This window comes from Neophocaena asiaeorientalis, unplaced genomic scaffold, assembly GCF_003031525.2.
Source record: "Neophocaena asiaeorientalis asiaeorientalis breed wild unplaced genomic scaffold, Neophocaena_asiaeorientalis_V1.1 scaffold173, whole genome shotgun sequence".
Lineage (NCBI taxonomy): Eukaryota > Metazoa > Chordata > Mammalia > Artiodactyla > Phocoenidae > Neophocaena > Neophocaena asiaeorientalis.
The window spans coordinates 192,451-214,114 of NW_020174289.1; the positions used below are offsets into that span (position 1 = coordinate 192,451).

A 21,664-nucleotide genomic window follows, 5' to 3' on the forward strand; every position below is an offset into this window, starting at 1 on the left:
TTTTTGAGAGCAAGATAATTTTTTTAAATATCTTTATTGGAGTATAATTGCTTTACAATGTTGTGTTGGTTTCTGCTGTATAAGGGAGAAACAGATTCCTTTTGGCTCTGCTCTCTGCCACTTATCCTGGTCAAAATTCTTCCAGACCTTACACCTGCAAAAAAGGCATTTAGAGATCAACACTTTTCTGCTATGAGAAGTGGTATATTTTTAAGAGGCATAGCTCTTTTCTAAGCCCAATTTTTTTTCCTGGTTCTCACTTCATTCATTGTTGAAGACATCCCCCATCTGTTTAAACTCCCTATTTTTTATTATTACTATATTTTCTAGAAAAATTGTGTAAATTTTGCTAAGTAAATCTTTTTGGGGGGGTGGGGTTGGATGATATTTGTAAGAAAACAGAAATCAACAAAGATTTAAATTTTATGTATCCTGGTACAGTGTCAGGATTAGATAAAATAGTGATCAAATGTATTTCCCTAAAAATAGGGTACAAAGTTTCTATTTGTTCTCCTCTTCAACTCATTGCTGCTATAGCAGAGTACAATTACAGCTGCTACTACTGTCTGAAGTCTAAACACTCACACTCAGTGGTTTAGTGTTTGCTGAACAAGCAGTTAAATACATTTTCCTATGCTCATTTATCCGTGCCTGGCATGTGTAAGTGCTCTGTGTCAGCTGCATCACATCATCCTCACTACCATCATTAAGCAATTTTGTGTTTACTGCTGCCCATAACCCATCTCCATTGTGGGCAGCAGTAAACACACTACACCCCACTGTTCATGGCAGCCACTTAAATCAAGTAAGACATATTTTAGGTTGAAGAGTTGTAAGTTGTGAAGAGAAAAAACCCCCAATAATATAGGTAGTGTAGGTAGTATCTGTAAATGAATTTTCTCAATATATTTTATTTATTTTTAAAAATTTATTTATTTTGGGCTGCATTGGGTCTTCGTTGCTGCGCGTGGGCTTTCTCTAGTTGCGGCGAGTGGGAGCTACTCTTCGTGACGGTGTGCGGGCTTCTCATTGCGGTGGCTTCTCTTGTTGTAGAGCACGGGCTCTAGGCGCGTGGGCTTCAGTAGTTGTGGCTCGCGGGCTCTAGAGAGCAGGCTCAGTAGTTGTGGTGCACGGGTTTAGTTGCCCCACAGCATGTGGGATCTTCCCGGACCAGGGCTGGAACCCGTGTCCCCTGCATTGGCAGGCGGATTCCTAACCACTGTACCACCAGGGAAGCCCCTGTAAATGAAATTTTAGAAACAATGGCTAAAAAAAGCCTCTTTGAGAAGGTGACATTTAGGAAAAGACCTGCAGTGAAGGACTAAGACATAATTCAAGGAGAGCACTGTAGGCAAAGGAAATTGTACATGTAAAGGCCCTCGGCTGAGTCTGTCCAGCCTGTTGAGGCGCAGTGCGGAGGCCAGCAGGGCTGCAGAGGGGTGTGGGTGGAGGAGCCACAGACAAGGCCAGATCATGGTGGGCCTAGCAGGTGACAAGACTTTTAGCTTGTACTGAGTGACCTGGGAAGATCCTGGAGGGTTCTGAGAAGAAGAATGACATGACCTTTTAGAGGTTTTAAGAAAATCATTGTGGCTGCTGTGTTGAGAATATTCTGAAGGGGGTAAGGAAAAAACAGTTACTACACCTAGTCAATATACCGCTATCCTATCAATTACAATCACCTGATATAAAAAATAAATAAATAGAAATTAAAATCATCATTAGTGACTCTCTGCCCATTCTGGTCACTGTGGTTGTATACAGAGACCTCTCAAATAAATGTCAGGGTTGGTAACAAACAGCAGTATGTACAGGTACAACAGGTAAAAATTTTATTTACTGATTTAAATTCTCCTAAAATATAAAAAACAGAGCGGTTTCCTGAATTACAGCTTTTGGCAGTAAGTAAAAGTCAACTCAAAGAACAATAAGCCTCAACTTCCTGTAGCAGCCTTTATTTTGCCCTAAAAAGAGAGTCCATTTTCCTACAAAGACAGTCATTTAGATGAGACACACATCAAGTTTTTTTCTAAAGTGCCAAAACTCATGTAATTCCTGTAACTGCAGATGAGAATTATAACTTAAATACTCCAGGTGATCGCAAATCCTGAAGAGTTCCTGGTTTCTGTGATGGGGAAGAATTTGACTAGTACATAGTTAAACTAAAATCCAGGCAAAAATGCTCTACAACTTCATCTACTGGTTTGTAATTCATTAACATATTGTAAGACTGTTACTCAAATCTAGTTATGTGGTAATAAGACCTGAGAGTATTTTGTAAAAGTTTGTTTTAAAAATCCCCAGATAAACTTAATTTGCTAATTTTCTAGTCTATTATCTATCTTTTTCTTTGTTTTATCTGTCTCCTTTTCTTTCCACAAATTCCCAAGGACAATTCCTAAAAAAATTATTAGTCCTATTGTTCGGTTGGAGGTGAATTTATCCCAACAATCCTCAGGTCTGTGGATGTCCAGAGTGTAAATCTATAAGAAAAGAATACATGCCATGTTAGAACTCAGTATGGACTTCTAGGCATCGCAAATAAACACATCAATATGAAGAAGGTAACAGCACTTTGTTATAGAATTTTAAGCAATGGGAAGCTTTTAATGTACCCCAGATTGTTTTCCAACGCAGAAAAAATCTACCATATCTCTCAATGGATATCATCTAAGCTAAAAACTTGCACTTGACGGGTGCACGAACACTCTTGAGAGGCAACGCATGCTATTTTTAATTCTATTTTGAAAGTTCTTCCTTAAACTGATTGATCTAAAATCTGCTCTCTATAACTCTTACCCTCCAGTTTAGCTCTATTCTTCAGAGTAATGTTTCTCAACAGAGGAACAAGTTACATTTGGGCAGGACAACTCTCTACCGTGCAGGGCTGTCTACTGCATCAAGAGATATTTAATGTACCTGGCCCTCGCTCACTAAATGCCTGTAGTGGTCCCTCCCCAGTCTATTTATGATACCCCAAAATACCCCCATACATGTTAAAATCTCCCTCCCATCCCCACATAGAGAAGGGCACCTAAAATCCTAGATCTGCAGGTAGCAACCAAACATACTCTCTTTTCTCCACAGTTGTCCTGCAAATATATTGAGAAAGTCTCATATCCCTATTTTACGCTTCCCTGGACTTAAGCATCGGAAGCCCTCAACTATTCTTTATTATGTGACCTGCAGACTTAAAATTATCATGATTTCCTTTCTCCAAATACTAGAAGACTATGTCCATCTTAAAGTACTGTATCAAGGACTAGGCAGAGGACCACAAAGGCAATTCAGAATATAAAGTGGGTTCCAAATATTTCCTGTATTTGTGATTATCCCCATAATTTTTGCCTTCCTCTGCTAATATCCAGGCGCTTAAATATTGCGAAACATCCATTATCCTAACCAGACAATCAACTGATGATAACAACTCCCATGGAGCTGAGTAATGACCAAAAGGAGATGCTGAGAAATTCTGAAGAGGAAAATGGTGAAATGTGGAGAATCACTAATTCAAACCTTTTAGCTTTCCTGGTGAGGAAAACAATGAAGGTGATGTAGTGTGTGGTTTACTTTATGGACATCAGATTTTAGTTTCCTTCATACCATGTTATGCAAGTCCTGCTTACACATGCACCGATCTGTATAAAATAGATCATCTAAATACAGGCTTACTAACATCTTCTCGATTTTGTTCAAAGAAAATAACAGTAATACTGATGCAAAAATACAGTCCATTTACAAGCAACCTATTTAATTAAATTCTACTTAGTTCATTCATTTTACAGAAGTCAGTGATGTAGACCTGCCATATAAATAAGTGGGGCTGAGGTGCTGGGTGAACATCCTGGCAGTTTCCTACTGTGTAGGCAGAACTCTGACATCTTCCCATTTTGTGTCTTATCTTGCCTTGGTCCCTGTGCCAGTGTGACTCAAACATATGAATGATTAGTTTGCTAACCATCAATAGATGCCCACATTTAAACAATACAGTTGTGTTGACCAGTTTGCTTTCAGAGTAATTCAACTCAACCCACAAACTTAAGACATTGATCAAATTTCTCTAGACACACATCAGAAATAATTCTAGGAAAATTAGAAGGAAAAAAAATATCTAGGTTTAGCTTTATATTATTTCTCTAAAATAATACAGCTAGCTTTCTTATATGACATACTGGGGCAGGGAAAGGGCAGTTCAAGGCAGTACAAGCCAAGTAGTTGTTTAAGGAATTAACTTGCTTGGTAAACACAGAGGGCATTTTGTTTAAATAATTTTCTTTTTGGGGGGGGAGTGGTTTTTTTTTTTTTTTGCGGTATGCGGGCCTCTCCCATTGCGGAGCGCAGGCTCCAGACGCGCAGGCTCAGCGGCCATGGCTCATGGGCCCAGCTGCTCCGCGCCATGTGGGATCTTCCTGGACCGGGGCACGAACCCGTGTCCCCTGCCTCGGCAGGCGGACTCTCAACCACTGCGCCACCAGGGAAGCCCTGTTTAAATAATTTTTATAATTTACACCAAAGAAAAAAGAGGGAAAGATATGGAAAAGACCAAACCTGGTGAGCCAGATGGGCCCCTACAGCAGCCAGAGCAGTGTAGTAGGGCACAGTTTGACCAATGTTCACTCCCACCAGGCTCAGTGCCCCCAGCATCGCCACAGTGAAGCCACTGAGCCACTGCTTGGTATCTTCACGGAACAGCAGTGCCGTGGACTTAAGCCCGATCAGAGCATCATCTCTCTTGTCCTAACATGAGAAAGTAGTAAGAAACTGCCTGGATTTTACTGAGATTTAATTCACATATCATAAAGTTTACCATTTTGAAGTATGTAATTCAGTGGTTTTAGTATATTCACAAGGTTGTGCAACCATCACTACCATCTAATTCCAGGAGAAATTGTCTTTTAAAGAACATGACAGTAACTCAGAAACAGTTGATCAAAAATGAATGTGCAGGCCAAATCAAAGTTAAATGTTACTGCTAAAATTATCTTCCAGACCTATTTCTACATATCATCGTACTTTTACGACCCTATACTGACTTTCAACTATACTTTTACTAATAAATTAGAAGTCAGACTCTAATTCTTCACATAGCTCTTCTTTACTTCAGAGTTTTCAAATCTCAATAATTTCCTATACATTTTAGTTTCAATCTGCTAAAATCACACATGTGGAAAAATGCTCACTTGCCACCTAACCACATCCATTCAGATTTCACTTCTGGCTCAGTTTATTCCTTGCCTCTCCCATCAAATCCTTCCTGTTTAAGTAGAGCTAGGTCCTGATGATACACTCACATCTGGCTGACTGGTCTCCTCCAGCAACTTTATTTGTAAGCATTTCCATATAATGTTGTAATCACAGTCATGTGACATCAGAGGCTGCATGCAAAGTGGGTACAGAGGGAATGTACCTCAACATAATAAAGGCCATATATGACAAACCCAAAGCAAACATACTCAATGGTGAAAAACTGAAAGCTGTCCTTCTAAGATCAGAAACAAGATGAGGATGCCCACTGTTGCCACTTTCAACATAGTATTGGAATTCTCAGCTAGAGCAATTAGGCAAGAAAAAGAAATAAAAGACACCCAAATTGTAAAGGAAGAAGAAAAACAATCACTATTTGCAGGTGACATGGTTTTATATACAGAAAACCCTAAAGTGGCCACCAAAAACCTATTAGAAATTATAAACACATACAGTAAAGCTGTAGGGTACAAGATCAATATACAAAAATCTGTTGTGTTTCTATATACTAATAGTGAGCTCGAAGAGAGAGAAATTAAGAAAATAATCTCATTTACAATCACAACAACAACAGCAAAATACCTAGGAATAAATTTAACCATGGAGGTGAAAGACCTGTACTCTGAAAACTATGAGACATTGTTAAAAGAAATGAAGAAGACACACAGAAATGGAAAGATATTCCATGCTCATGGACTTGAAGAATTAAAATTATTAAAATATCCATACTGCCTAAAGCAATCTACAGATTCAATACAATCCCTATCAAAATACCAACAACATTTTTCACAGGAATAGAACAAAAAAATCCTAAAATTTGTATGGAACCACAAAAGACCCTGAAAAGCCAAAGCAATCTTGAGAAAAAACAACAAAGCTGGAGGTATCATACTTCCTGATTTCAAATTATACTACAAAGCTATTGTTATCAAAACAGCATGGTATTGGCAGAAAAACAGACACACACAGATCATTGGAAACAGAATTGAGAGCCCAGAAATAAGCCCACCCATATATGAACAATTAATTTACAACAAAGGAGCAAAGAACATAAAATGGAAAAAGGACAGTCTCTTCAACAAATCGTGTTGGGAAAACTGGACAGCCACATGCAAAAACTGAAACTAGACCACTATCTTATACCAGACATAAAAATTAACTCAAAATGGATTAAAGGGGCTTCCCTGGTGGCGCAGTGGTTGGGAGTCCGCCTGCTGATGCAGGGGACGCAGGTTCGTGCCCCGGTCTGGGAGGATCCCACGTGCCACGGAGCGGCTGGGCCCATGGGCCATGGCCGCTGGGCCTGCGCGTCCGGAGCCTGTGCTCTGCAACGGGAGAGGCCACAGCAGTGAGAGGCCCGTGTACCACAAAAAAAAAAAGAAAGGATTAAAGACTTGAATGTAAGGCTTGAAACCACAAAATTCCCAGAAGAAAACATAGGCAGTACACTCCCTGACATCAGTCTTAGCAATATCTTTCTGGATATGTCTCCGCAGGTAAGGGAAACAAAAGCAGAAATAAATAAATGAGCCTACATCAAACTAAAAAGCTTCTGCACAGCAAAGGAAACCATCAATAAAATGAAAAGACAATCTACCACATGGGAGAAGATACTGGCAAATCATATATCCAGTAAGGTGTTAATAACCAGAATATATAAAGAACTCATCAACCAAAAAACAAACAACCCAATTAAAAAATGGGCAGAGGATATGAACAGACAATGCCCTGAAGAAATTTTCTAAGGAAGACATACAGACGGCCAATAGGCACGTGAAAAGATGTTCAACATCACTAATTAATAGGGAAATGCGAACCAAAACCATGATGAGATATCATCTCATGCTTGTTAGAATGGCTATCTAAAAGACAGGAATATAACTAGTGTTGACAAGAATGTGGAGAAAGAGGAGCCCTTGTGCACTGTTGGTGGGAATATAAATACGGAAAAACAGTAAGGAGATTCCTCAAAAAGTTAAGAATAGAACTACCATATGGTCCAGCTATTCCACTTCTGGATATTTACCTGAAGAAAACAAAGACACTAATTCAAAAAGATATATATGTACCCCAATGTTCACTGCAGTGTTATTTCCAAGCCAAGATATGGAAACAATGTGAGTGCCCATCAACAGATGGATGGATAAACGTGTGGTATATACATACAGTGGAATACGACTCGGCCATAAGAAGATAAAATCTTGCCAACTGCAACAACATAGATGGATCTTGAGGGTATTATGCTAAGTAAAGTAAGTCAGACAGAAAGAGACAAATATCACTATGATTTCACTTATGTGTGGAATATTAAAAGAAAGAGAGAAATAAACGAACAAACAAAATAAAACTAACACATAGATACACAGAATAGATTAGTGGTAACCAGAGGGGAAAGGGGAAGGGGGAGGGCAAAATGGGTAAAGGGGGTCAATGGTATGGTGATGGATGGAAACTAAACTTTTGATGCTGAGTATGCTGTAGTGTATACAGAAGTCGAAATATAATGCTGTACACATGACACATATAATGTTACTTCAATTTTTTTAAAAGCCTAAAGAAAAAAATCTTTCCCTTTAATTTAGTACTTATTTTTAAAGTTCTTAAAAAATGATAACAGTTAAGCCATAGTTATGAAAAAGAATATTTCTTTACCTGATGAGCATAGATAGTATCGTATATTAGAGTCCACATAATTCCAGAAAAATAAAGAGGAAGGCAAACAGATGGATCACAGGAGCCCTTGACAGCAGACCATCCAAGTAATGCTCCCCAATTAAAAGTCAACCCTATAATTAGTGAAACAGAAAGAGGAGAAAAGTCTAAATGTACTTTAGAATTCCAAAGGGAAGGAGAGAGGCATCAGCATGTATTAAATGCTTCTATGTATTAGGCTCTGTGTATGCTGTTTTCTCCCTTAAATTTTCTCAAGTCTCTCATGTGGTAGTTATTAGCTACATTTTACAAAAAAGGAAAACAGAACCAGAAAGGTTAAATAACAATTAAAATAACATAGCTAACAGAAAGAATAATATCTCCCTGATAAATAGGAGGTTTCATGAGAACAACATTTATCCTACCTAGTATGACGACTGGCACCAATGATAAATAGTATTAGATGCTAGAGTTTGAACTTAGACCTGAGTCAAACTCCTGTGTTTTTTCCATTATTGCTCTATTTCCCCTTTAAGTTACAGAAACAAGAGTTAGACAGGAACACTTGTTCTTCAAGTCCACCCTCTCTGAGGACTGTAAACAAACTCCACATGGTGACAACTCCTAAATATCTATGTGTAAGCCTAACTACTTCCCTCAGCTTCAGACTAGATACTGAATTGCCTGCTAGACATCTCCACCTGCAAGTCCCTCAGGTACATTGACATGCATGCTCTGTGGGACCACAGAGGAGAGGTACTTCATCAACTGAGGAGGAGGGATTCTAAGTGGAAACAGGCAATGAGGAGGAGAAAAAGGGTTTCTGAGATGTTTGGGACCCACTGACTTTGAGGTATCTGAGGGACTTGCTCCTTCAAGATGATGAATGTGTTTCAGTCATGTTTATTTTCCTAGTACCTGGTGTGATTCCTGGCACAAAGTAAAAGTCAGGGTTTCAATAAATATTTAAAGTAAAAATACTAGTTTTCTTAATACTCTATTCTAGGAATAGAACAGAAAAGTCTAGGAGTAGATATTTTTGCAATAGGTTTTGACTTACCTACCTATCTTCCTCTATCTGCCAACAAATATTTATTGAATACCTGTGATGTGCCAAGCACCATGTTAGATGCTGCACCATCCATATATAAAGAATGCTTTATCTTCTAGGTGTTTACAATTTATTAATGGGAAGAGAGGGTAGGCTCTCAATATCTTCCTGTTGAATTAGTGCTGTTGAAACGAGTAAGTGTCACATTAGAGTGCTATGGGAGCCCAGGAGGGACTGGCTAACTTTCTTCTGGTAAGTTTAAGGAAGGCTTCCCAGAAAGGGAGCTAGGCTATCACACACTTCAACTCTTGTTCTCCTGCCTCAGAGTGCTTTCTATTCCAGTCCCCAAAATCTTCAGGGCGTCTAGATCAACTACCTAAAGAGAGCAGTGAAGTCAAGGTGGCTAATTTTCTTTCTTCATGACATACCTAGATTTTTAAGAGCATTTCAGAAAATAATAATGACGATAATCTTAGCAGATGTCCAAGATTTTTTAGCCAATAAAAATGGCTAATTGCCCTCCATTAAAACATGAAAATCTATTCCTGGTTTGGAAAATTTCATGACTGACTTAACATTTTATCTCTGCCACATCTCACACACACACACACACACACACACACACACACACACCACATGCATTGATTGGTATTATATATAAAAGTATAGCTTGAGGGTATTGAAGTAAATACTTATAGTTATTTCAAGCTCACCCAAGGCTAATTGAGGCCAGTATGTAATTCTCTTCATTAGCGGGTAGGTGATGACAAGAAGTAGGGATGCTGCTCCAAGAGCTATACTGAAATCAAGAAAAAACATGAAAAAGATTAATATCACCATCTCTTAAAAATCGGTAAATAAGGAGCTTCCCTGGTGGCGCAGTGGTTGAGAGTCCGCCTGCCGATGCAGGGCACACGGGTTCGTGCCCTGGTCCGGGAGGATCCCACATGCCGCGGAGCGGCTGGGCCCGTGAGCCATGGCCACTGAGCCTGCGCGTCCGGAGCCCGTGCTCCACAACGGGAGAGGCCACAACAGTGAGAGGCCCTCGTATTGCCAAAAAAAAAAAAACAGTAAATAAGACAACAATAGCAACACTAATGAGGAAATGATTTATCTAAATTGTATTTTTTGTAAAATTCTCTTCCTAGACATTTATTCCTGGACTTTAATTAACATAAAGGGTGATTAGAAAATATCTTAAGTGTTACAAACAATGAAACAAAATAAGAATAGCTAACACATATATTGCTTTCATGTATTAGGACTGTTTTAACTGCTCTACATATGTTAACTCATTATAACCTTCACCACAACCTTATGAGGCAGGTAGTTTTATTCTACTTGTTTTTTTGCAGATGAAAAAACTAAAGTCAAAGAGAGAAAGTAATTTGCCAATTGTTATACAGCTAGTCAGTAGCAGAGCCAGGAAGCAAACCTAAGGCATCTGGCCCCAGTATCCAACATAATACTCCCCATGTGCTACTGCCTAAATTTTGCTTTCAAACATTAAGATAGCTAGTAAACTGAGATGTCCTAACAGAGAATTAGAGTCAAGATATCCCTCCCTATATGCACAAGGGGTTACTTCTCTAGAAGAGGATAAGGCCACAAAGTACCTATGAAAGGATGACAGTCAGATAAGATGTTTTTAGGAAGCTCACAGCTCACTTAACACTACCCCTCCAGGAATAACCTTTCAAAGTGTTTTCACTTGACTGAAGCTATCAGAACAAGATATACAATTAAGTCTAGTCTCTATAAAATATGCTTATTTGCTGAACTCCTCTTTTTTGTCTTATTGAAGCACTATGTGAGCAGCCATCTGGTACACAAATGTCTAATTTTGTCTCTGTTTAAGAAGTATAAGAACGAGTTCTTTTTTCTTCTGTCATTGATTAAGAATACGACTCTGGGAAAGACCCAGTTCCTCTTTTTGCAAAGTAAGCATAATCACTTCTGCCTCTAATGCTTCAGAGATACTACCAGGATAAATAAAATTATACAAATGGGTATATACACACACTCCCACGCATGCACCTAGAAAACCTAGGAAAAGTGTCTTGAGTCCTTTAGGGAACACATAGTGCAAGTACTGGAGGTGGAGCAGAATAAACGAAACACTGATCTCTTCATTCCTTTGGCTGAAAGCATTCTTGACTTTACATTGTATGGTGACTTACTTACATTGCTAACTTTACAGATGCTTGATTAGGTAATAAACAACTTTGTAATACAGATATTTCTATTTTATTTTATATGTACTTCTATGTCAAAGGAAAGATTTTTTACATGATTATGAAAAACACATATACTGTACCTGTAGTAATTCAGACACAGAAGAACACCCAGTGCCAAGGTCAGCTGTCCCCCAAGAAAAACAAAGGATTGAAAAGTTGAAATGTCTCCAGCAGCTATTGGGCGACTTGCTGTTCTTTTAACCTTAACAACATAAAAACAGATACCTTAGCATCAGGGAATAGCTCAATCATTTACTTAAACATTTACTCAAGAGACTGGCCCATGGTACGTACTAAGGCAGAAATATGAATAAAAGGTGAACATTGGAAGTACTACCATGAATCAAAACTTCTATTTAAAATAGCATTGAAAAGAACTAAAAATTCCCACCATTCATTCCTCTTTCTTTCCATCTCCTATCCCCATCTCCAAACAAACAAAACAAAGCAACTTCATAACCTAACTATTTACCTATCCAGCTTAGCAAGTATATGTTCAATTTCCATGGAGCAAAGAGGGACAAAAATAATAAGAATTCTCAGGAAAGAGGAAAGTGCAGAGCATGTTAGATAAGGCTGATATCATGTAAATGCTTTGAGTATGGGAAGCACTGCAATCAGATATCAGACATGAAGAAAGAAGACAGATTATCTGAATTTGAAAGTGGGAGTGCTTTTGCCAGTCTATGTAGGAATGGGGCTGTAATCTTATATTAACTGCACCCATATATAAAGGGCAAACTCACTGTAAGAATATAGGTAGAGCAATTATGTGAACAAATAATATATATTGTTCTTTTCCTTCCAAGAGATCATGAAATGTGATTATTCTAAATTCAACCACAAATAAAGAGCATAACCAAAATTTTCAGCATTGCTGGAAGTTAAGAACTCAGGATCTGGGATTAGAGAGCCTAGCATTTGAATTCAATTCCATCACTTATTGGCTGTGTGAATTCTGGCAAGTTACTTGACCTCCCTCAGGCTTAGGTTATTTACCTATTTAAGGAAAAACAGAAAGAGAGGGAGCCGTAATAATAGCACGTACCTTACAGAGTGAATGCAATGCCTGAAGCAATAAATGTTAACTATAATTAATATAACATATTTTTGTACGATTTATAGCAAGGGTTTAGCAAACTATGGCCTGTGAGCCAAATCTAGCTTTCTGTCTGTTTTTGGTTGGAACCATGAGCTAACAATGGTTTTTACTTTTTTTGGTGGTTGAAAATAAACAAAGAAATAGTAATGTATTGTGCCACATGAAAATAAGAAATTCAAATTTCAGTGTCCACAAATAAAATTTTATTGAAAGAGACACACCCATTTTTTTACATATTGTATGTGGCTGCTTTCACGCTGTAACAGAGTGCAGTAGTTGCAACAAAGACTGTGTGGCCCACAAAGCCTAAAATATTTACTATCTGGTCCTTTACAGAAGAAATTTGCTGACCCAATTTATAGCATGCTTCACTGTGCAATAAAACAGTTTGTCAAAAACTGTAATGACTCATCTTGCTTAGTGCCAGAACTGGATATCTCATCCTTGATTTGGTCCCTGTAGCTTCAAGTGGGAATAATATTTATGTTCTTGTATTTGATTTAGGATATTATGATTATTCCTGCCAGTATTTGAATGCTAATAATCTAAGAGCTATATATGCATCACATCATTGAATCCTTGTAACAACTCTCTTTTAGCCACTCACAAGTTCTTGCCATTTCTAAGTTTTAGGAAACTGAGGCAGAGTGGCCAGTAACTTTCCAAGGTCACAGATACTAAGGTAGCACAGTCAGTCCAGTCCCAACAACCACAGTACTAACCACAAAATTACACTGCCCCTCCAGTACAATGGTAATTGCCTGGCTAAACTCGAGAGGTGAAAAACAAGCACTCCATCAAAAGAATAAAAACGATGCAATATGATGATCAAAAAACATATTCTATGTGGCTTCTATGAAACTAGAATGCTCACAGCTTAAAAAACCAAATCATTAACACCTGTGCATTGATATTATTTCAATGTTTATTGGACCTAAAGTTTATTGCATGACTAGCAGATCACATACATCTTCAACAAAACAGTTAACCCAAATAACCTAATAGCAATTCACTTACCATTTAATGTATTAGCAATTTACTTAGTCATCTAACATATTAAGCAAAACCCTCAGCCATAAACATACTGTCTTTAAGAAAATGTAAGGTAAGCATTACAATTTGACCAAGATTTTTAACCCATTCTGTAAAAGAGATGCTCATAACATTTTAAAATTCATGTTAGCAAAACCATAGCTATACAAAACTCATTTAAGTGCTTTGTTGTATGTCACCATAGACTGTAGATTCCTCTAATCAGAGAAAAATGGCACGGGGGAGATGTAAGATATCTAATCAGTTCCCTTTTATCTAGTGAGTATAAAAATCACTTAAGACAAAACTAAAATGGCTCTATTTCGTTAATTAAAAAAGTAGAAAATGTTGGTTGGTTTGATTATGTTATTTTTTTTTATTATTATTATTATTTTTGCGGTACGCGGGCCTCTCACCGCTGTGGCCTCTCCTGTTGCGGAGCACGGGCTCCAGACGCGCAGGCTCAGCGGCTATGGCCCACGGGCCCAGCCGCTCCATGGCATGCGGGATCCTCCCTGACCGGGGCACGAACCTGCGTCCCCTGCATCGGCAGGCGGACTCTCAACCAGTGCGCCACCAGGGAAGCTCTATGTTATTTTTTAATTAAACTTCTTTTGAGATAATTGTAGATTCACATGTAATTTTTTTAAAAAAAATCTCTGTATTATAAGAAATATAGAGATCCTATGTATCCTTTATTTAGTTTTCCCCAAGGGTAACATCTTGCAAAACTTTACAGTACAATGTCACAACCAGGATTTTGACATTAGGCTGCTCTAAATGTGTTCAATAGTTATTTTGAAGTGATACTGGCCAGAAGCCTCATTCATATGGTTATGCAGATGAAAAACTGACCAGGATGTGCAAACCCCCAAAATAAGAAAGTACGCATCTCCTAGCATAGATCAAAGCATCCCAATGGTCAGCGAGACATAGAGATTCCTTAACATGCATCACCTGCCACTCTGCCACTATCCTACCCTCCAGCCACACACAAACCACATAGTTGCAGTTGTCAAGCATAATACATTTTATCTCACAGCCATGCCTCTGTGTCTGCTGTTTCCTCTGCCTAGAGTGACCTTCACCCTCCTTTCCAGGCTTTTTTTGCCATCTTAGTCTGTCATAGTTCCAAAGTCACCTTACCCCACCTCACCCCATCAAAACTTCTCTCTAACCCCCTGCGTTATGCTAAGGTAAGGTAGGTGGTCTGCAGTAAGTGCCCTGTGGACACCATCTCTTGATAGCTACTAAACTGAAGTCAGCAATGTTGTCTTTCACCCACACAATCCTAGAACCTGTCACTGTGTCTCACAGATAGTAGGTATTCAATAAATGTTTTTGAATTTAAAAATTATTAATGTGACACTGTTCTATAAGCTAAAAATCATTATGGGTGTGCTTTGTTTAAGGAAAACTAAGACATATGAAAGGCAAACCAGGGAAGATTATTCACTTTATGTGAGTGTCACATGATTATTTACTTCACATAATTCACCCTGGATTTCTTATAAATTGAACGTTTACTTGATTATTTACTCAAGCATTTAATGATTTTATACTTGTTATAGTATGGGTGCTGGAATAAAAGGCAAACAAAGACCATTCCCTTGAGAAAATAATGGTCTATTGAAGAACAAAGAAATAATTACACACATGCATTAGAACATGCATAGAAAATAATCTAGAGACATATGATGTATCAAACTTTAAATGAAGTTTTTTCTGGGGGCTTGGGGGAGGTGATAAGGAAGACTTGCATTTTCTATCCTTTCTATTTTTGTACTGTCTGAATTTTTCAGAATAAACATGTATTATTTTTCTAAGGAGAAAAAAAAATTATGTTTTTAAAAGAAATAATTATAGCAAATGCTAATAGGGCTGGCTTGATTCATTTAAATTAAGATCTGATTTACATACAAATAGTTATGGCTCCAACATATATCTCAAAGGAAGGGATGACAGTTCTTTTAGACACCCAAAGGTTCAGAATGGAATTTTCACCTTCACTCCCAACACCCTTTCTCTGGCCTTCCAAATTCTAATTCGTTTTGTAAAAATGATGTACACACCTTGCCCCCATGGCCGCTCCTCTGTTGAGAAAGGAAGCACACCGCACTTTGCAACACCAGCTATTCAACTGATACTGGCACTTCTTACGCTGGATTTCAGTGAGGACACTAAATGATCCTGTTGCTTTATGTGGCATTCAAAAGTGATGCCACCATCTTACTCTGCAGAATTGAGAGGAGCCTCTCTGTTCCTTTCTGGGACGAATCTACCTTTTTATCGTAGTCCTGGTCCCACATGTCATTAATAGTACAGCCTGCTCCACGCATCAGAACAGCTCCAGTGCCAAAGAGGGATAACATGTACCAATCTGGAAAACAACCTGGTTCAGCTGCCAGACCAATGCTCCAAGTACATGGCAGGTACAGTAGCCAGGTTCCTAAGCAAAATAAAAAGACAAAAAAAGTACAAATTAAGTTAGCTGTTTTCATTTGTTTGAAATGCTGTATCCAAAAGAAGTAAGGAACACAAAGTCAAAAACACATGACAAAACTGGGAAAATAAGCTTGCAACTCATATAACAGAGGACTATTCTCCCTATAGGGTTCCCAGAAACTGAAGACAGATCAAAAGCCTGATCGAAAAATGGACAAAAAACATAATAGAAAATACAAATGGCTCTTATACCAATGAAAAGATACTCAACTTTGATAAATACACATGAAAATTACATTGAGATAACATTTTCCACCTAGCAGACTGGCACAACCCAAAGGCTGACAACATACTCTGGGGAGCTGGATGGTCATATATGTCTGATGAGGTTGCAAATGTTCCAGTTCCTATGGAGGGTAAGCTGAAGAGTTTTCCTATACATGTGTGTGTGTGTGTGTGTGTGTGTGTATACGCACATGCATACACATATAAAACAAATACATACATTTGAATGTATGTTCATAAACTATGTCAGGAAGGAAACATTAGAAACTGATACTGAGAGTTGCCTTTGGGGAAGAAAACTGGTTGGTTGGGAAAAAGGGGTGGAAGACTTAGTTTTCACTCTATACCCTTACACCTTTTTAAATTTTGTATCATCTTCATGTATTACCTCATCAAAAAACTTTAATAAAACTTTCTTTATTGTTGTTAATACAATATAATAAAATGGTTTGGGGGGGAAAGAAGGATTAACCTACTGTTTTTTTAAAAATATTTTGCTACTACATGCACAAATGGGATTAGTTCTTGGTACTCAGCCCATAAACTAGATGAAATTAAGCTAAAACCAAATAAATTGTAGGGATAGGAGCCTTCACACATGACCTGTAGTAGATATCCTATTTTCAAAAGAAAATCTTTCAACAAATGTTTGGATATTGTACCTATTAGATAAATTCTGAGCTTTTCTTTCCTATTAGTAATATAAGAGTGTATATTAGCAATATAAGAGTGCCAACCCACAAATGTGTCCCTTTGGCATGAGGATTAATTTAGGCCAATTATTTTTAAGAAACAGAAGATTCAAGAACATTTTCAAGAATGTTACCAGAGTAGACCTATCATCAGATATCTGCCAAAAATATGGGCTAGGTGTGGTGGGGAAACTTGATAGGGCCTAGAGACCAGAGACGACCATTTACCAAACATTTACTTTTCTATCTCCAGTGAATTACCTTCCTCCCCTTTTAAGTCCCAAACCACTACCCCCAATATCCTGCTGTGTCTTTAGCTGAAGATATTTAAGGTGAGGGTATTTTGGCCATTTTGGTGAGTTACTCAGTCTTCCTGGGTCTCTCTCACCCACACATGCTATTAAATTTTTGTTTGATTTTTTCCTATTAATCTGTCTCATGTCAACTTAATTCTTAGACCTAACTTAGAAGGGTAGAGGATAATTTCTTCCTCCTCAAAAAGTGGAATAAATAGGAAATGTGGCTAAAGAAAAATCAGATCCTGTACAAATATGGTCAAATGACAAAGTCATTATGATTATGTTTAAGCTTCATTAAATTTAAGCTTTATTCATTTGCAAATATTTATAAAGCACATATTTTGTACCAGAGTTGTTCCAGGAACTGGGAATACAATGGTGACTAAGTGAGGGCTGATTTCTGCCTTCACACAGCTTATAAAGCAAAAGGAAGAAACACGGTTAAATAAACAACACTGAAATAGATCAATTCAACAACAGGGAAAGTACACGATGCTATAAAGGCATAAAACAATGCCACCCAAGTTAACGGGGGATGAAGTAGGAAAAACTCAGGAAGGCTTTTCCAAAAGGGGCTTAAACACACAGAAAAGGCAAGGCAAGGAGAGGCTAAAAATCAGAAATGACCAGTCTAGACCTGAATTCAGGTTGTCCTGGGCAGACTCATATTCAGTGTGTCCCATCTAAAACAATAACAACAATGCCATTTTCTAAATGTTTGTGAAATGTCAAGCAGTGTTCTAAATGCTTTATATATACAAACTCATTTAATCCTCAAAGACACCCTTATAAAGTAGGCACTATTACTCTTCCTATTTTACAGATGAGGAAACAGATGCACGAAGAGGTTAAAACACAATGGGTTTAACCACTTCCTTTTCCCTGGACCTATCAGTATAGCTCAGAGGGACAGAGGAGTAGCTAGCTGATCCTGCCCTGATAGAAAAAAAAAGATCACTACTTCACAGGCATTTTCCTGGTACAAGTAGAAATGAAGGCTCCATTTAAAAAAGAATTCTAAAGAGAAAGATGTGTAACCACCTATAGCATTTTGTGTCAGTGTCAAAATTTCCTTGGCTGTAAGTCTGCATTTTAGGTACTGTATTCACTGATAGGAATCTGCAGGGCACCCCTATAGATGAGGAGGGTTCCTGCAGTGAAGGTTTAATGTCTGCTCCTAGTAAGTGACATTAGACACTAAAGTATATTAAACTTGAAGCCTCAGTGCTCCTCATCTACAAAAGAGGGGAAAGAACATCACCTACCTCTTAGAGTTGTTATAAGACAATATTAATAATGGTGATAATGAAAACAATAACAAATTCATAGTGCTTACTCTGTGCCAGGTGCTGTCCTACAATAGTTTTGATTCTCACAACAAACCTATGAGATAGGCACAACTTCTATTATACCCATTTAACAAACACAGAAACTGAAGCATAGAGACAAGGCCACACAGGCAAAAACATGGCAGAGCTGGAATTCAAATCCAAGCAGTTTGGCTCCAGGCTATCACTCTGGATACCTAAAGCTCTAAACACCCATGAGTTCTTATTGTTCTTTTGCCCTCCTGATTCTCACCAACATTTTTTGGTCTCCCCTATGACACTTTCATTCTGTTCTCTCCCATGAAGAAAGATGCAAAGGTGGGAGGATACAATAGGTTTCAGAAAGATACACTTATTATAGAAAAAGTAAAAACTCTCTGGGAGATTATAAAGTGAGTAAGCATTCTGAGAGGTGATAGGCAGACCAAAGAGCTTGTGTAAACTGAGTCTAAGATTAATTCACTAATTACACATTGTCTTCAAGAAAACATAAATGCAGTTTCAGCCATAAACGTGGTAAAACCAGTTATACCACCAATTTAGTGGAAAGAGTGCTACCTGCTGAAACCTCCTGAAATAATGTAGTTTGTGACATGGTTGTAGGAAGTTGTAATCCTTTCTGAAAAACAACGAAACCCACTTTTTAACAAGATCAAAATTCAACAAAATAAAACAATAAACATAAAATTACCCCACAAAAGAAGAATTTAAGTAAATAAGTATTGAACCTGGAATTCTACTACTGTCAATTTATTGTTCCTGGCATACAGTAAGGGCTCAAAAAATGTTCGCTGAATGAATTCTGATAGTACTATTCATAAGTTGTCTGAAAAATCCTGCAGTCACCTTATTTAGAACCAAAGCAAGCAGGCTTGTATCTATCTTCTTAACATACATAATACTATTAACCGAATCTTCTCCAACTCACACAATACTCTGTCTTTTTAAACTAGACTGGGAATTCTTTGAAAGTACAAAGTTTCCATAGCTCTTTCTAGCCCTAAGGCTACGCAGTGCTGTAGGACTTAATTCATTCAATACTACCGCTAGGCTGTTCTAGACACTAGATATAAAAGTCCCATATAAGTGGAGCTTATACTGTACTGGAGAAGTGTATCAACCAATAAATGCATACGGCTAGTGGCGAATGCTATGAAGAAAAATGGAGGGTAAAGAGAGACTGAGGAGAAAGGTGAATTTAAATAGGAAGTTCAGCAAAATCCTCCCTTAGGAGGCGACTGTGAGCTGATAAGTAGTCCATAAATGCTGTACCTGCAGCATCCAAATGAATTAAATCTTTGTGTGACGGATGGTGCAGGGCAAAGAGCTAAAAAAATTCAGCATCGTCTGGTCTGGCTCTGCCAAAGAGCCTTAATTTCCTCAGCGTCTTTATCGTCTCAATTACTTGCTCTGGGATTATGGGAAGGATGAAACATAATGAACGTAGAAGTGTTTCCACACTGTAAATCTGCGCAAATGCAGAGATACGGATACGGAATTTCTGCTCGATTCACTACTTAAACACGGACTGTGGAATGAGCGAATTTTTTGCCCAGCTCACGTGCTCAGGATTCAGAGAGTCTTGACAGCCGGCCGGTTACCTCGGAGATAGCCCTGTTCGGGTGTCTTGACGGTATTCGGCACCTGGCGGCCAAGCCCCGGCTTTCGGGCTTCACTTCTACTGCGCCCGCAGCCCGCGGACCGCCGCGTCCGTCCACACTCACCTATGGGCTTGTCCAACCTCATGAGGCGCAGGTAGGGTTGCAGAGGGCGGGGCGCCGAGTTCACGATCGCCGCCGCAGGCAGGCTCGGCCGCCGCTCGAGCGGACCCCGCCCGGCTGAGGGCCGCCCATCTCCCGCGTGTAGCCCACGGGCCGCGTGCAGCAAGGTGAGGGAGCGGCCGCGCGAGCCCCACAGCCACACCTGCGTCCCTGCCCGCAGGGCCCGCACGAGCCCCGTGCCTGACGCGCCCAGCATGGCGCTCCGGAGAGCGCGGACCCGCGGGGGCCTGACGTCATTCCCGAGCGTCCTGTCACAGGCAGGCATGCGCAGTGACATCAGCAGGATGACCGGTTGGTCGGAGCTTTTCGAGTGACGTGAAACGGGGAGGATCGCGGTCACCTTGACCTGTAAGGGAGTTCTTCAGGTAAAGGAGTTCCTATTATCAAAATACGTAGCAGTTGTAACAGGAAAAAAAAAAAAAAAAAAACACCGAGAAAAACTTACTGAACCCAAAATACTGATTTGCGGTGTTTCCTTTTTAAAGCTAAAAGGGCACCAAGCGGCCAAATCCGAGAATGTACATTAAAATCGTACTCAGAGTTAACAGACATGCATTACACAAGTGAAAACCTTAAACTTGATTATCAATTCAAAGCAGTTCGTATAATCCAGAGGCAGCGAGTGTGTGGGATGCTATGAGCCTGCAGCTAGAATATCTGATCGAAGGGGTTAATCATAGCCAACTAATGGATAGCGCTCTGTGCCAGGCATGGTTACAGGCACTTTACATGTATTATCCCATTTAATCACTTACTGACTGACTATGGGCAAGTCTCTCATTTGAATTTTAGTATTCTAGGGAATTGGGTTAGTCTTTCAGCACCTTTCTTTAAAACCTCAACAGTGATTCTGTGATATCTTGTCTCCCGTGGTGGTGGCAACGGGGTGGTCCTTAATAAATTTACAAAAGTAGCTCACAGCCTGTTCAGTTGTAGACAGAGGGATCAAGGCCCTGGGAAATTTCGTTTTATATTTGTAAAGGAAAACACACATTTCCTCCTGTCCGCGTTTGCTCTCAGTATTCTACTACAACACTACTTGGCTTGTGACACCAGACGTGTGGATTTTCCACACATCAAGAAACTCTGCGACCCCTGAGTGTCCTATAACTTTACTCAGTTCTGTCACTATCTATCTGGAGTTTGCATCAGAGCCCAGAGGTTGCAGGCTCAGTTCTGTAAGCTCGCTGACCCCCACTTCAGAAGCCCATCACAGGTCCAGCTTATTGGGACTTCCCTGGTGGCGCAGTCGTTAGGAATCCGCCTGCTAATGCAGGGGACACAGGTTTGAGCCCTGGTCCAGGAAGATCCCACGTGCTGTGGAGCAACTAAGCCCGTGTGCCAGAACTACTGAGCCTGTGCTCTAGAGCCCGTGAGCCACAACTGCTGAGCCTGTGTGCTGCAACTACTGAAGCCTACGTGCCTAGAGCCTGTGCTCCGCAACAAGAGAAGCCACCATAATGAGAAGCCCGCGTACCGCAAAAAAAAAAAAAAAAAAAAAGATCCCCATGTAAAT

At 39.3% G+C, this 21,664-nt stretch overlaps 1 protein-coding gene across 1 annotated transcript; it reads right to left on the minus strand.

The window, feature by feature from the left end:
- Positions 1–1,809: 1,809 nt before the first annotated feature.
- Positions 1,810–20,425, minus strand: COQ2 (coenzyme Q2, polyprenyltransferase). The gene is made up of 7 exons (XM_024755901.1): positions 20,092–20,425; positions 15,601–15,767; positions 11,265–11,386; positions 9,661–9,746; positions 7,897–8,030; positions 4,549–4,737; positions 1,810–2,483 (listed from the first exon to the last, which is right to left on the minus strand). The coding sequence occupies exons 1-7, from the start codon at positions 20,423–20,425 to the stop codon at positions 2,319–2,321; spliced, it is 1,197 nt and encodes a 398-aa protein (XP_024611669.1). The 3' UTR covers positions 1,810–2,318.
- Positions 20,426–21,664: the final 1,239 nt, after the last annotated feature.

Excerpts from the sequence above, each read along its gene's own strand:
- COQ2 (XM_024755901.1), bottom strand. The coding sequence starts at position 20,425 with ATGTCACTGCGCATGCCTGCCTGTGACAGGACGCTCGGGAATGACGTC. Across the intron at positions 11,387-15,600 it reads ACCAGGACTACGATAAAAAG|GTTAAAAGAACAGCAAGTCG; the intron begins GTAGATTCGTCC and ends TATGTTGTTAAG. Across the intron at positions 8,031-9,660 it reads CTGGCCTCAATTAGCCTTGG|GGTTGACTTTTAATTGGGGA; the intron begins GTGAGCTTGAAA and ends CACTAATTATAG.